This window comes from Ceratosolen solmsi, unplaced genomic scaffold, assembly GCF_000503995.2.
Source record: "Ceratosolen solmsi marchali unplaced genomic scaffold, CerSol_1.0 scaffold31, whole genome shotgun sequence".
Lineage (NCBI taxonomy): Eukaryota > Metazoa > Arthropoda > Insecta > Hymenoptera > Agaonidae > Ceratosolen > Ceratosolen solmsi.
The window spans coordinates 4,476,058-4,492,923 of record NW_011948432.1 but is presented as its reverse complement, the minus strand read 5'-3'; the positions used below and the strand labels follow the sequence as shown (position 1 = coordinate 4,492,923).

The 16,866-nt window shown below is 32.4% G+C and overlaps 2 protein-coding genes across 2 annotated transcripts in view; one reads left to right on the top strand and one right to left on the bottom strand.

Moving 5' to 3' along the window:
- Positions 1-1,042: 1,042 nt before the first annotated feature.
- LOC105364344 (protein KTI12 homolog) lies at positions 1,043-3,207 on the bottom strand. Its single transcript, XM_011502243.1, has 5 exons — positions 2,944-3,207; positions 1,671-1,932; positions 1,469-1,607; positions 1,325-1,387; positions 1,043-1,246 (listed from the first exon to the last, which is right to left on the bottom strand). Exons 1-5 carry the CDS (start codon positions 3,104-3,106, stop codon positions 1,049-1,051), a joined length of 825 nt encoding a protein of 274 aa, XP_011500545.1. The 5' UTR covers positions 3,107-3,207; the 3' UTR covers positions 1,043-1,048.
- A 3,917-nt stretch (positions 3,208-7,124) lies between these two features.
- The window catches only part of LOC105364413 (probable chitinase 2), an 18,728-nt gene continuing 8,986 nt past the window's right edge, over positions 7,125-16,866 (top strand). Inside the window, exon 1 of the mRNA XM_011502326.1 lies at positions 7,125-7,255. Coding sequence (XP_011500628.1) covers positions 7,135-7,255 — 121 coding nt within the window. The 5' untranslated portion in view covers positions 7,125-7,134. The remainder of the gene's footprint in view (positions 7,256-16,866) is intronic.

Sequence of the window (16,866 nt, the reverse complement as noted above, 5' to 3'; positions counted from 1 at the left end):
TAAAGTACAAAATTCACTAATTTACCGGAAATGAGCATAGCCTTACAATTTCCTTGATGAACCCAATATGTGATTTAGTGTAATTATTAATTTTTCTGTATTGCATTATCGATCAAGGCTATAAACAATATAAATTGTGTTTAACATGAGACGCAACATTCAGTGAAGTTGAAAATGAAATTAATGGTATTATCTAGATTAATGTAATTATTATTTACAATAATATTCGATTTAACTAACATTAACATGTCCTCACTGAAATATAAATATATGAAAATAAATATAATTACATATGATATTAATTTAATACAAAATTAAAGTACAAAATGCACATATTTGACAAAAGCATTTTTACAATTTTTAAAATACCATGAAAAATATGAATTTTTGTTAAATGAAAGTTTCAATTTTGATTTAGTAGTTTGAGGTCGATGATGTATTTTCATAAGTAGTGCCTTTTATACGTTTTCATTTTAATGCAAATACTTTGTTCTTAATTGTGAATGGAAGAAATTATTTGTACTGTGTATAATCCATTACAGCAAAACAAAAAAAAAAAAAAAGAATCGAATTTAGTATATCAAATTTGGTTGTACATCAAACAAAACCTACAAGATATTTTACAATTGAGTCAAATTGTTGTATTAAAATTTTCAAAAAATACAACGAAAAATTTATTAAATGTTCTATTATTATTATTATTATTATTATTATTATTATTATTATTATTATTATGTGATACAAAAAGAAAAATTTTTTACTTTTTTGCTTGTTCTCATAAAACTTTAATTTAAAATATTTGTATAAAGACCTCTTAGTTTGTGCTTATTATATCTACAGAGTTTGCCCATGATGAAGCGCAGTATATTGAAATGTAACTTACACTTTCTGTAATATTGTAATTAATATAATTTTATATTTAAAACGAGAATAATTAAAATTTTTTGTAATATCCTTGATTTCTACTCAATTAAATTAGACATTAAGCTCTAATAAAGTATGTAGTATTAAATAACTTTAATACCATTTTCATTAAAGTATCTTAATTTTATAAACTTTTATTTAAATATTGTATAAATAATGTTGGAATTTGTTCAGTCTCTAATTGTTGCATTTTGCTGTATGTTAAAAATTGACGTCTTAATTTTGCAAGTTGTGGTACACTTCCTGAACATTGAACCGTTACGTTATATTTGGGAATTTTTATGTTACTATCGATTCCTATTTGTTTTGCTGATATAATTTCCTGTAAAAGTATAATTATTCCTATTAAAATTCTTTAACGAACGCATTACAATATTTATATGTTTATTTAAAAATTTACATTAACTATCTCCTGCGTTATCCTGTCTATGTCATATAAATAATTAGCCGATGATAATGGTGTCTGAAACAATATTAAAAAAATTAGTAAATAAATGACTATAAATTATAATTTAAAAGCAATTATAAATAAAATACTACTAACGCATTGAGTGCTCATATTTGGTTTAGGTGCTTTTACTTCGTACAATGCAGAATAAATATCGTCGTAATTTAATTCATCTTCTGGATTTACTATAAACAATGGAAAGTCCCAACGATTTTTACTATCGGGTGTTTCATACCTAAACATTTAAAGTATACGATTAGAATTACTTAAAGTATTGCCAAAAATTTTCTCAACATACCTTAGAATTAAAGCATCAAATATTTCTCTCGAATACTGCTCGTCCATAGATCTATTTTCATTCCATAACCAAGCATGTTCAACTGGTAGATCACACTGAACTGTACATTGCGGTGTTTTGTACAGTTTACTCATACAATAAATTTCATATCTAAAGCCCTTTATATAATTACTACCATCAATAATTAAAATATCATTTTGAGTTAATAAACGCTGTGTATGGGATTTGATATCGCCACGGATGAGTTTCTCTTTCCTTGAATCTAGAAAGTAATTTCTCATGAAGAATTTAGGTTTAATTGTCGTTAAAATTAAGATGATCTATTACTTATTTCATTATCGGTATATCTAATGCGTTTTTTAACTCATGAGTACTTGTATTTATATTATACATTTACTACTCAATTGTTACATATACCAATTAAATTTTATAATCTTAAAAAGAAATATGTATTTAAAATAGTATATTAAGATTTTCTAAAATTAATTATTTTCAAAATATTTATGATTATCTAACCGTATAATTATTTGCACAATACATTGAAAACAATAATTGTTTGTAGATACATGAAAGGAAAAATTCAATTTCCTAGATATAATTGGAATGATGAGATGATTGAAGATGATATGAAAATTTAATAACTTATCCATTCGGTTTTGTTTTAAAATTAAAGAAATTAATATAATTAAGTTGGTACATCAATAAATATAGTAAGAAAAAAAAAAAAACATACAAAATGTATAAATAAAAAGACACGGCTTATTATAACTTCTTCGTTAAGTAATTAAATCGTATGAACTTTTTTATATTTGATATTTTTTGGAGAGCTTAGTTAATAAAAAATGTATCACCATAAATCTTTCGATAGTATTTATTATATCCGTTAATTAATATACAAAGAAATCTTTATAAAAAAATTTGACATTATAATAAACTTTTATATATGACTATTAAGTCAGTAAAAACAAATAAAAATTACAATATAAATCATCGCGAATACAATAATAATGTTCTTCGATTCAAACTAACAATATATAAATGAAATATATATATATATATATATTATACATTATTATACATAATTTTATATTGTGCATTAAATAAACATATATTGATACCCAAAATGTAGGGTAATTGCAAGCGTTTAGTGAAAGTTGAAATTAGAAATACATCATTAACTGGGTGCATGCTTTATAAGAGAAAGCAGCATAAATCCTTATACTTATTAGCATTAATAAGGACTAATAAAAATATATCTCAGCAATAGGTTTACCTGAATAAAAATTGTTTTTATCAAACATAGCTTTCTGTATCATCTCTTCTTCACTTATAATTGTAACTTTCCTCCCCTTTTCCATTTCAAAAAATTTTTTCAATTCATTCGTTCTATTAGTTTTGCCACTACATGGAATACCGGTCATTATTATCAGAGGCATTTTCAAATAAAGCTTTGGACTTACAAAAATTATAAAATACAGTAATACGCGATACTAATTGTTCATAAAAGTGGTTATGTTAAAAGAGCAGACATTTTTTACTTCTGCGCAACATTATCTTGCGCATGAAATTTTCGTCATAATTAAGTTTGAAAACTTTTATAATATTACGGGTAGGTGAAATAAAATATATATAAGCCTCTACCGCAACGATCTGTAAATTTTCTATTATATATTAAGTTAACAAATATCAATATACGGCTATATTAAAATTTCATCATAATGCTTTAGCCCATTAAGCATTTTTTGTTATAACTAAAATATTTATCCATGAAAATACAATAAATGAACATACTAGAAAAAATAGAGCATAGTCAGTGATTATTGTTCATAATTATAATTAGTTATTGTTTAAGAATGAAGATTTCTAATGATATGAATATAGTTTTGTCATAAGTCCTTATTAAAGGCATCGCTAATCCTAGTAAACATCTACAAATTTATCCTTTTAATCTGCTGTCAGACATTGATATACGTACATATAATTTAAAAAGAAAAAATTAAGAATATAAAATTATTCATATAGAGATAGAATTTTTGTTTAACGTTTCTTATTTCATTTATAAATCTTCTAGTAACAATACAATCGAAAAATCTTAGGTAAATTATGTAAATTGCTATTCGGTTTATTAAATTCAAATATTAAAAAATCAGTTGCGCTAAATCAATCTAAGAATAAAATAATAATAATAAAATAAAAATGAAAAAAAGTTTTTTTACAGTTTTAATACATTTTCGCCTATCAATTAAGTTCATTGAACATTTGGCAGAATACCAATGGTCTTCTTAAACTTCACGAGGAATTTATATTTAACAAATGAATTTTCATATAAATGAATTATTGTAATCATTTAATAATATAACAATATTATTTACAAATAGTTTAGTTCACTTTTACATACTCTTTGCTTTGAATAATACGTAATATAATTGCTAAAGTATTGCTAATAATTATTAAATTATAACTTGTACACATAGGAATATAATTATATTAATATATTTTATATATTAATATAATATATAAATAAAATTAATGAAATTAATAATAAAAACATAATAATACAATACATATAATAATGTAATATTTTATAATATTTAATTTGAATACGATTATAATTAAATGAAAATCTTATCGAACTTTCTAACTATATTTAACATTTATCAAATGATATATTAAAAATAATAATAATAATAATGATAATAATAATAATTTCACTTAAATTGATTTGTATAATATATGGAAAAATATTTTAAATAAGATTAAGTTTTGAAAAAATATAATAATTGCCAAAAGTAAAAATATATTGTAAAAGCTACGATAGATTATTATTAAACAAAAAGTTTATATAAATTACTATCTAATAACAATTATTTATAGCAAAGTGAAATAAAATATCAAGAACAAAATTTTTAATTAATTAATCAATATTTGACGAAGCAATTAATTAAATATCTTTAATTGGATAAAAGATAAATTTCAACAATCACTGAGATGTATATAAAATTTCCATGCATTTTTAGATAAAAAAAATCATATTGCCAAACCTTGAAACAATTATGAAAAATTATTAGCATAGTTAAGAATTTTAATAAAATACTTTTTAAAACGATAAAATACTAATGTGAACTAATAATAAAAAAAAAAAAAAAAAAAAAAAAAAAAAAAAAAAATAATAATAATAATAATAAAATAAACTAATAGAAAATTTGAGTTGTTCTTATTACGTGATTGAAAAATGTATATAATGAAACGATGAAAATGTATATTAACGAACGTCAAGATAAAATTTAAGTAAATAATAAATTATTAAAGCCGCTCGATAAATACGGTGCCTCAAGACAAGACAATTTATTACAATTTCATGGTAATTAAGCATATACAAATAAAAATAATAAATAGAGCTGTAATGGCGATATTAAATATGTATTCCTGCAAATATAACTTCATTAGGAGTATCGATAATTCTAAATTTCAAATAACAACAAAATCGGTCACACGATTCCAATGTATCCTGTCACTCTTTGTGTTTTATTTATCGAAACAAAATTTTTAATTACAACTGCCATTAATATCCAAAGTATCGGCGACTTACTGCCGCGACATAATCATTATTAAAAGCAATTTTAATGATCGGTCTTTTCAACATTCACATCGGCTCATCAGCCCGAGCTCATCGTACTCTCGTATCCCCTTTAATACCCTACCTTGGATTTATTATTTCAACACAGCGAGGGAGAGTTGGATCGATAATATTAAAAAAGAATGAAAATTCAACGTAGCTGATACGTTCCATTATAATAAAATTCTAAATAAATTTAATTTTAATTGTTATCCGAGAGCTTAAGAGCACTGAGCTCCGAGCTCTTTCCTAATTGGTCGAAAGTAGCCTCGCGGTACCTGAAGTCCGAAAACATCGATCTCCTAGGATTTCAGGTGGGCGCTCGGCCGCACGACCGGTAATGCTAAGACGCGTAACAGCCGGCACACGTGTCGGCCGCAACCGCCAAAACACATGCTCCGTCTCTGTTCTTAAGCAATAGCAATGCAACGCTCGATCACGGACCGGCAAACTTGCGCGACCACAGTACACCTCATATTCCAAAGGAGCTTCTTTAATCCTCGCGATCTGCGCTCCTCCTTACATAATATCTCTTGCTGATATATATTCCTGGAATATATTCCCGATTTCGTCATTTTTCTGTATTTTAATTCTATAGAGAGAGTTGTTACAGTTACGCTGTAGCCAAGTAACTTGTTTAAATACCAAAGTCGTTAAAATAACAATGAATGAAAGAAAAACAAAAGCAATAATTTTAATCTTTCTATTGCTTTTCGAGCGTAATTATTTATCGAATTTGGATCGCGAAAGCGATGGAAGAATGCAAGTAAAGACATCAAAGTCGCGCGTTCTCGTAATTTCTTAATATTCGCTCTTATCGTCGACTCGTTGAAACGAGAGTCGACAGTTTCAACAACTAAAGAACAAATTATTTTTCATTTCTGCTTTTTACAAAAAGCATTGTCAGTATAAATATGTACATACGGCCGCGATAATAATAACCAATGTTACAAAATAACGACTCTAATAATTTAGTTTGCTACTTTTAGAATTGCACGCGCTTATTCGTTAGTACACCACTGTATCATCATTAACAATAAAAATTCCCGTTTCTGGACAGGACGCGAATGAGATCGGCGAGAGCATCGTTAAATACTTGTTTGCTTGTGCTTAGAAAGCACTAATCGAATACCTAGTAATGACGAGTGTAGAAAGAATTTCGAGTCGAGAGAAATCGAGCCTGGCAAACGAATTGCATCGTCGTACATTAAACAGCAGCGTCGTGGAAAAAATAAAAAAAAGAAAAAAAAATAAATAAATAATAAAAGAGCACTCTCTCTCTCTCTCTCACTCTCTACCCCTCTCTCTACCCCTCTCTCTACCCCTCTCACTACCTCTCTCTCTACTCCCCTCTCTCTACCTCTCTCTCTACTCCCCTCTCTCTACCACGCTATCTCTCTACCTCACTATCTCTCTATCTGTCTATCTATTCCTAAGTTCGTACCGGCATTGCGCCTCAAACGCATTGGATATCCGAGAGTCGGGTTGGCAATTGGTATAAAGTGAGAGCATTGTCGCTCGAACGTTGGAGCGAATTTTCAAAAGACGCGAGAGACTAGTCACGGCTCCATCATCTCCGTCGAAATTCTGCGTGAAGCGTGAGCGAGTGAGAGCGAAGAAGGGGGCAGGTGCTCCCCGAGGAGTCGGGGCACGGCGTCACCTCCTGAGCCAAGGAACAGGTGGCCCCTCCCACCCATGCCCGTCCCCACCCCTCGGCCGCTCGAGGCGAATGGCACGCGGCGCCGAGTGCGCAGAATCGCGGATCTCCTCGGCGTGCCTCGGGTCGAACGGCCCTCGATTCCCTCGACCTCGGGAGTTCCACGCAGTGCGCGTACCCGGATCGTAAGGATGTCGCGCACTCGATCCCATCAGCGAACGTTCCTTATCCCACGGACGATGACGCTCCTTATCACTGGGAAGGCGCTCCTCCTCGTCCTCCTAAGCTGCGGACTTTGCGCCGCTCTCGTCAGTAAGTTCAATAGAATTTTTTTTATCCTCTTTTTTCTTGGGCAGGAAGCGCCCGGCTCGTCGCGCGCGAATCTTCACGCTCGAGCGGACGACGTGCGCGGCTACGAGTAGTGGGTGGATGGGCTGGGGCTGGGGTCTTGCCCAGCGAGGACGGAGATCGTTGGCCGACTTAACGTAAATTAACATTCCGTTGGCTTTTTTTCTAGGACCGTTGATACAACGCTTCTCTCCGCGTTACACTTTTTTTTTTCTCTTTTCTTATCTTTTCATTTTTTTTTTTTTTTTTTTTTTTTTTTTTTTTTTTTTTTTTTTTTTTTTGGTTTGTTTTGTTTTTTTTAACCCTTTTCTCCCCGTTTATCTTTTTTTTTTTTTTTTTTTTTTTTTTTTTTTTTTTTTTTTTTTTTTTTTTTTTTTTTTGGTTTGTTTTGTTTTTTTTTGTTTTGTTTTTTTTTCTTACATCCTCGGCTCCGGCTCTCGATAATGTCGATGCGACCGGGACAATTAGGATTATTGCGGCGTAGCTCGTAACTTTTCTTATTATTCGAGCAATTGGTCAATTTTTCAAGCTGATCCGAGCGAGTAATAGCTTCATTGCCACGGGTTCCAGGGCTTATAAAAATAAATAGAAATTATAAATTATATAGAAATAGTTTGTGAGAGGCGAGGGGTGGGAGGAGAAGCGCATGAGCCATCGAGTTTTGAAGATTCGGTAAATAATTTAAGCGCTAAACCGGGACAACGATGTCGCTGCTTTAAGCTATCTTCTGCTTAATGCGAAAGGGCGATAATTTCTTATTAGACTGCCGACGAAATAACTAAACGCTCTCGATTAATGGCGTTAGGCGAGCGTCGTTCATCCGTGTATGACTTTGCGGTGACAATTGAAATGCCGAATCGTTTTCTCTCGCTCCCCGTCTATAACGTTGCGAATGCCTCATCGTCCGCTTAGAAAATGGCTAAAATGCTTTAATAAAGACGTGATGTAAATTACCAATGGCAACAACGTGTACAAATCACTATGATGAGAAAATTTTTATTGGTTTCGTTGACTTTATTAAAACGGTGGTTATGAATATATTACGTTACGAAAACAATATCCTAGTCTCTTCTTAAATAAGACAATTAAATTTCGTACAATACGTGACTCATTAGCCACTTTGATAGTAAATATTTTTATTATCTTTCGTTTATTCCTCTTTTTTTTTTTTTTTTTTTTTTTTTTTTTTTTTTTTTTTTTTTTTTTTTTTTTTTTTTTTTTTTTCTTTTTTTATTAATATTGAGAACAAAACTTTGATGTCTTTGTATCTATGTTCGATCGTACCTTCCTACTTTTCCATACATTATCTTACTTTATAATAGTAATGAATTTCGTTCTTATTAAGAACAGACTTTAAGAGGATAAAATTAGACTTAACAATCCACGAAAATCTTCCGTAAAAATATGGAAAAAATATTTTTTACATATTCCAATGCATCTAAATTTATTTAACTAATTGAAAAGTGAAGAGAAAAAAAATGCCACGCGATCGGCAAGTATCAACCGGTTCTGAATTAACACTCGGTATCTTCATCATTATTTGAATATACTCGAGTCGTTTATACTTTGTTGCTGTTGTTGTTGTCGTCTTCGTTGTCGTTGACACTCTTTTACCTATTTTTCTGTTAAGCGTGTGTCAATTGTAAGCGCAAGCATAAAAAAGAATGTCAATAATTAATATTACTATAATTGGCAATAAAAATAATTTTTGCCTTTGTATTGTTTTAAAATGTACATAAAGAAATCTTTGTAAATCGGAAACAATGTAAGAGTATAGGTACCCAAAAAAAAAAAAAAAAAAAAAAAAAAAAAAAAAAAAAAAAATAATAAAAAATACACGAAATTCGATACGAAAAAAATCACTGTCATGCATAAGGTTTCTACGTGTTCAGCTTCCATAAATCGATTGTACAAATATCGAGCATCACGTATTAATGCTTAAAAGTAATGTAAAATATTCGTATCTCGCCTCAAGTAGAATTTCTGACATTGCTGAAGTATTTATTCACAACACTTAATATTGATAATAACTAATCGAGTCTCTGTATGTGTGTGTGTGTGTATATTCGAGTTAATAGAATGATACAAATAATTACTTTTTTATTGACTTTTCAATGCACCAAATTTCTTTCGCTATACAATCGTAATAATAATATATAGATAATGAAAATCGTCTTAAGCAATTATAGTATTTTTTTTTTTCTTTTATTTCAAATTAAGTAAAAAATATCATCATTCCTAGTGCCAAATTATTCAACAAGCATTTGTCGCAAAATTAGGAAGCTGTAATGCTTAGAGATTCTGAATTAATTAAAAAACGCAATTAATAATGATTGCGATTCAATTAATCTATAAAAGAATATTATTATATATTCAATGGAATTTGATGCCGAACTGCATGAATTACAACAAAATTTAAGATAAAGAGGATTTAGACTTAAGATATTTATTATCTCCCAAAAGCATCAACTTTCTTATCCTCTCACACACATACACACACACACTCTCTCTCTCTCTCTCTCTCTCTCTCTCTCTCTCTCTCTCGCTTCTTTTCGTTTAATATATAATTTCGCAGAAATAAGTTGATGCTTAACTAATATATCTGTCGAGTGCTCTCCCCGTCTTCTCTATATTTCCACTTGTATACATATATACATATATACATATATATATATATATATATGTGTGTGTGTGTGTGTGTGTGTGTGTGTGTGTGTGTTCGTTATCTACATAATGTCGGAAAGCGCGCATTCTTATTTGAATTAAATTCCTTGGCGCTCGTACAAAACAATGATGCTCACTTGGAAAGCTGAACATTCGACTACTGGAAAGGGCTTCGTCGACATTACAAATTGAGCGGCGGGGTGGGGCAAGGAGGCACGCGATTAAAATATTCGAGGCAGGATGAGCATTATCCGAAGCGAAGCTTCTCGAGTGACGAATTCCAAAGAGCGCACAAGCCGATCACGACTAAGAGGATAGTGTACTCTGTGTCACACGCAGCCCGTAACCACGTCGGCGTAAATTTTATTCGGCGTAGCGAAGGATGCGAAGACGCAAGTGCTCACGCACACGAGCCGTAAAGCGTAAAGCCGTAAAGCCGGCGGGCCCTGGATTGTACATTGGCGGGGGGAGGGGGGGTTGGTTGGTTGGTTGGTTGGTTGGTTGGTTGGTTGGTTGGTTGGTTGGTTGGTTGGTTGGTTGGTTGGTTGGTTGGTTGGTTGGTTGGTTGGTTGGTTGGTTGGTTGGTTACGAATTGGCCGAGTGAGCGCAGGAGATTCGTAGGGGCAATTGGCAGGCGCACAAGAGGCATGGAGATCGTAGCTCGTCTCGAGCGAGGAAACAGCGGCGGAGGCATCGAAAGGGCAAACGAAGGCTCGGCCACGAGGATTGTGACATGTCCCTCGCAATCCTCGATAATGCCTCGAGTAACGAACGAAGGGACGAGCATCGCCAGGGAAATGCGAGAGCGTGCGGATGCGCCAATGCGGGCCGAGTTTACTTTGCCGTTTCGCGTTTTACACGCCAAAAGCGAGCAACAAGTCACAAATGAAAGGCCTTTTAAGAATTCAAGTAGGTTTTTTAAGTCGGACTTCCGGCCCGAGCAATTATTGTGACGGCTTTTGACGCATCTCATTGTCGCTCATTTATTGTTCTTCTTGTACGTTATTATCATTATTATCATTACTGTTGTTGTCGTTGCCGTTGTCGTTGCCGTTGTCGTTTTCGTTGTTGTTATTAATATTATCGTTGTTATTATTATTTGGGGGATAAATCTTGAGAGGCACATATTTAGACGTTGACCTTTAATTGACCACTTTAATACGTACAAATTGTATCGTTTGTAATTGCGTTTACCGAAACTTTATTCAAAATTCATATGGCCTGTTGTATCAGATCTGACATTAGATGACAATTTGTATTCCAAATGAACTTTCCTTTATTCAATTCCCCCTATTTAACGCTTGATTTATCGTACTTTTTCCTTAACAAGGCTCATTTGTTTTCAATGTTTTGTTAAGACTATTTTAATTGGTATCTTGAGATCTAGTAGATATATTAGTACATTAGATATTGGATCACCATTGATAATTTATGATTTATGTCGCTGTCGTGGAAATAAGGATGTTCAAAAATTTCGGTACTCTAAGCATCCACTATAAACGTTTATCCATTACATTTATCACGTGACTGCGACAATACATTCTCATTTTATAATGACATCAAATCATAGAAGAAGATGCAGAAACGAGAGAGGATCTTTGAAGTTTATAGGCTTTTTATTATTTATCCGAGGTAAGTGGATGGTAAGAAGGAAATTTTTTTTAATATTCAAACCGACTTATCAACGACTTTATGTGTATGTGTGTGGCTGGGTGTGTGTAATATTTTTGCAACTCGATATTTACAATAATTCTAGAGAATAAAATTCAGTTAAGATTCTTGATACGACAAAATGAATTATCTTTTTTATGAATATAGTAGTATATTTAACAAATCATCTATAAACTTACTTATATAAATAATATAAATTAAACAAACAATTAAGATTATAAATATTACAAATATTTGTAATATTGTTTATTTATTTGTTTATTTATTTTTTCTTTTTTTTTTTCAATTATTTTTCATAACGTATAACGTGCATGAAGAATAAAGTTATAAATAAAACGTAAAGTCCAGTATGAAATAGGAAAGTAATTTTAATTCGTATTTTAAATCATTGATTTACTTACTTACGCGACTAAATATGCGAGTCGTTTTAAATCTTCCATTCGATCATTTTATTAAATTTTTTTTTTTTTTTTCATCTTATTTTATATTAAAAAATGGACTACAATTGCGTGTAATTAGAAAATATTGAATATCTAGGATTTACAATTCTAGTTAGTTACAAAAGAATATATAATATAGTCTAATATTATAGTATTATTCGTAAATTTTACAAATGGCCCAATGAAATTAATCGGTGTCGATATAAAATGTAGATATCCATATCTGGTATCTAGAAAAGTAATTGAAGATTTTCAGCTGCTTGATAAGAAGACTAGAAAAGAGAAAAGGGAAAAAGAGATTTAATGATAACTACGGGATAGCCAGTTATTCTATACAATTTTCGATAACGATGCTTTCATTCACAAAAAAAATACTACCCCATGAATTTCCGTTCGTTACATAGGCTACGAGGGGTTTGTTTGTCTCGTACTTGATCAGTCTTAAGCTTTATCGTCTGTACAGATTTACAATTAAATGGGCTTTCCTTCCTCGGCAAGGGGAACCGTCACTTTTTTCTTCGTCTCCTTATTCTGTAGGGAGTATCGCCAATAAACTTTAGGTAATTTTTCATCGCTTTATTTGATTCGTGAGTGTTGCAGTTGTGTCGGATAAATTTCACTTAACGGGAGAGTCAACTAACACGGCTCCTCCCAATCTCATTTTTCACGATTAATTAAAGATTGTTCAGCAAGCGATTAATAGACAAGTTTACATTAAAAAAAGTCAATCATTTAATTTATATGGTACAAATGCACAATATATCATTGATCTCGTATTCTATCTTCGGATAATTTAACCTTACAGTTAAATTATCGAGTTAAATTATTGATACAAATGACATGATTGTACATCAAATAATCAATATCATAATATTCATATTGATATTCAAAAATGTAATTTATTCACGAATCTCCATACATATATCTATTTATATTCGGCATTAATAATTGTCGTTATCTTATGATATTACAGAACTTTATAACTATGACAATTTGAATACTTCGAGATGTAAAACATCGTCATTGTTCAGTTAACAAAATTAATATATCTATCTACCAATGGCATATATAAGAAATCGTTAGGGAATTTAAAATATAAAGCAAAAACAAAACAAACAAAAAAACAAAAAAAAAAAAACAAAAAAAAAAACAAAAAACAAACAAAAAACAAAAAACAAAAAACAACAACAACAACAAAACATAATAAAGTAAAATAGCGGATTGTGTGGATTTGGAGTAGCTGACTTTCGGCTCTAAGCTTCATCTTAACGCGACTATCCGCAAATTTTATCTAAGCTCACCTATTACGGATCTTTGGACCATAATAGTCACATAATTACGTAGGGTAATTGTAGAAAAATAGTTCGACTAACAACTACAAATGAATTGTATTGTAAAATGTTTGCTCACAGTTTCTACGAATAGTTTTAAGCTAATCTTATTGATTATTAATCTCTTCGTTGAAAAACTAATATTATAAGAAATTTTTTTGCTTTTTATATGATCGAAAAAAAGAAAATTAAATTTACTGTTTATGGATGACCAATCGATTAAGAAGTGAAATTTGTAAGCGACTATTATGTCGTTCGACAGTTGGACGAGCGAAGCGACTAGACCGTCTCTATCTATAATTTTCATCTATATATAATTAATGAAAAAAATTAACCATTAACTAGTACTCTCTGTACTTCAGTACTTTGCTGTTTTTAGAATAAAAGAATTAATGGCGATAGCTCCAACTTGAATGACGCCCTGTTAAATTCAATAATAATTAAGAATTTTTGCATTAACGCGATTAATATATTTTTATAAAACTACATTTATTCAAGAGTTAAAATTGATATTAGTACATTCAATAAATACCAGGAGGTCAAAAAATAATGCTTAATCACACTTTATTAGAAAAGCAGATGAAGAATCTTTTTTTCAAGTAGCGTTTGTACTTTAAAGAACAAATAGAATTGGATATTAAAACTAGTCTTTCAAACTTTCTAAAGTTATAATTAAAGTTCTATTAAATTGCACAAATAGTGGGTCATAAAATTAAGTGAACTTGTTATTGTTAGAATTTTCGAAAGAGCAGTTAATCATAAGCGATAATCATAAAAAAAACTTATTATGCATTTAAGGTAAAAGTTATTAAAATAATATATTCCTCATTCAATTTCTTTCGTTAAATAGTGTGGAGTAACAATGTTTAAATGTTTAGGTTTAATAAATAATCGATTGATCGTAAACGAGATTAAAAAATATCAATTTAAAAATTTTTACCTCTTTTTTTTTTTTTTTTTTTTTTTTTTTTTTTTTTGTTTTTATACGAATAACACGACAATAATTACCTCCTATTTCTAAAAAAAATTTCTATAAACATATATTCGATTAAAATATCTGATTAATAACAATAGGACATGTGATACACTCGTACTTTAATCTTAAAATCGAGTATTTAAATTTAAATTTAATATAATTTTAATAAAATTTCTATCGATAGTTATTTATTGCATAGCGAGCATTTGCGAGGCAAATCTTTATAATAAATTTTCTAATAGCGACAATTACAGTACTGTCTTGCATTTCTTGCAGTCGTTGCATTTTTCTACGCATAATTGCTGGAATGCACACAACGATATGCGGTGTGGTTTATAAAAACACTTTTACCAATGTACATTTCACGTATGTTAATTGAAAATAATTAATAAATTAGGACAAATTAGATTTTTGAATTACATTATGCCCGTAATAAGGTATTCATAGGAATTATTCGTATAATCTAGGGGCTTTAACGACGCATTATATCATCAAATTCAAATATATAATGACTTTTTTCTTCTCATATAGCAAGTATAGAAAGCCGAGATAGTGCTAATGGATATTGGTAGATGTTTTTCCTCCACAACTACAAGTCCTCTCATTATTCCTGCAAATTCAATTAAACTCAAACTCTTACATATTGATTTTGAAATTAATCAATCGCTTGTCACGAAATTCTCAACTGTTTTAACATTCTCAAATTGAATAGAGTATTTTTAATTTCAACAATGCAATTAGGAGACTTTAAACCAGGCATCTTCGGGTGGCAAATCGATAATAATATATATGATCTCACTCGTCTTGGAGCTGTCATTTTCGCTCGCCTTCTACACACGTGCATCCTCGATATTAAGCATTTATCGGCAAATTATCTTATCGATAATACAAAATGCCCTCGTCATGTGAGGATTAAACGAAACGAAAACGTCATCGAGTGGTCGACCGACCCCGAGAATTATAACAAAATGAAAAGTTCCCGCGCAATCGATGCGATCCTCGGCCCTAACACACGCACAGCCGAGATAAACACGCGTGACTCGTGTCATATGACCTCGGCGAGCTTATACACATACACATCCGGTCCTCATCGATCTCAGGCAGCGTCATCGGGGATTTCTCGAGCGCGGCGAATTCAATGTAGTCCGAGGCGAGTCGGCCTTAGCCGTTAATTAGCGACTTCCCGTGTGCTTCCCGTTCGTCTCCTGCCGCCCGCGGTAACATCCACCGTTTCTCCTTGTTCCTCCGTCTTTTCACCGTCTTACCTCCTGCTTTCCTCCGTCTTTCCTCCGACTTTCCTTCGGGCTTTATCGAGTGAAGGGTACCACCGGGCTTCCGCGACTCGGGTCGTCGAACGCCGCGTTGCCCTCGCGATTATATTGGATTACGCGCCGCCGTTGGGCTGCTTCTTGCATCTTCCGTGCGGCGACTCTCTTTGTCGCGGCAACGGTGACTCCCAGGGCAGCCTCGATTCCATGCCCACGAAGCTCATGCCGCGTAGGTGTCGTGACTTTCTCGAGTGCCTCTTTAAGCCATCCTCTCCCCCCACCCGAACCACCACCACCACCCTCCCCCCAATCACCACCATTGACAGCTACTATCATTGCCTAGACATATTTTTTTTTTCTTTGGTGCTCGGCACGTGCTCCCACCGAATTACGTTGCCTCCTCTATAATAACGTGAACGATGGGTGAAGAACGATGATGGACGATGGTGGGATTATCCGAGAAGTACAATGTGTTTAATATACTCGTTATTATCAGGTTTCTATCATCGCATTGCCGTATGTAAATGTAGTGAGTATTATTGGCGAAGGACTGGCCGGCCGAATAATAATAGTCGGACATCGAGGAAATGATTTGAACGATCGCGAAAGAAAAGTGTCACGTCAGTCCGCTGTATCACGTCTACCAAGCCGTTCAATAACTAATGGAAAAACCATTCGAAGGGGCTTTTTGTGCGTAGACTAATTAATTAATCAATGGTCATGGTATCGCAGCTTCTTAAAAATTTCAAAAGCCAGCGAATTGCAATGCCAAGAGGATGAGAAATTGGCCCCAAGTTCGTGTTACAATTCAAACTCAGCGCGAGTACTCGTCCAAGTGTCGAAAGCTCCAATTGTCGTAAGTGCGAGGCGCCTTCGGAATCCCCTTAGCCAATCGAAAAGCCAAGGGCCACGATTCGTCGAATGAATTCGAATGCTCGAGCGAGAAATTTTCGCGAATTGTGCGAAGAGAGGCCGCGCAAGTTTTGGCCGAAAGATCGCGTAGCGGCCAATCGACTCGACCTCTTTATCCGGGAGGAACTCCGTCAGAGGAGGACTTTCGTATTGTTAATTCAGCGTGTCGTTCCAGGGACGCGCGAGCCGCGATTAGGTGACGCATAATAAGTCAGGCCGCGTAGATCGATAATCCCCGTACACGTCATCACCGACGTAGCTTACCCGCCTGCCTGCGTGTGCCCCCCCCCCCCCCACGCCAGGGCACCCCCCC

Excerpts from the sequence above, each read along its gene's own strand:
- LOC105364344 (XM_011502243.1), bottom strand. The coding sequence starts at position 3,106 with ATGCCTCTGATAATAATGACCGGTATTCCATGTAGTGGCAAAACTAAT. Across the intron at positions 1,608-1,670 it reads TTTGATGCTTTAATTCTAAG|GTATGAAACACCCGATAGTA; the intron begins GTATGTTGAGAA and ends TTAAATGTTTAG. Across the intron at positions 1,388-1,468 it reads CAAATATGAGCACTCAATGC|ACACCATTATCATCGGCTAA; the intron begins GTTAGTAGTATT and ends ATATTGTTTCAG.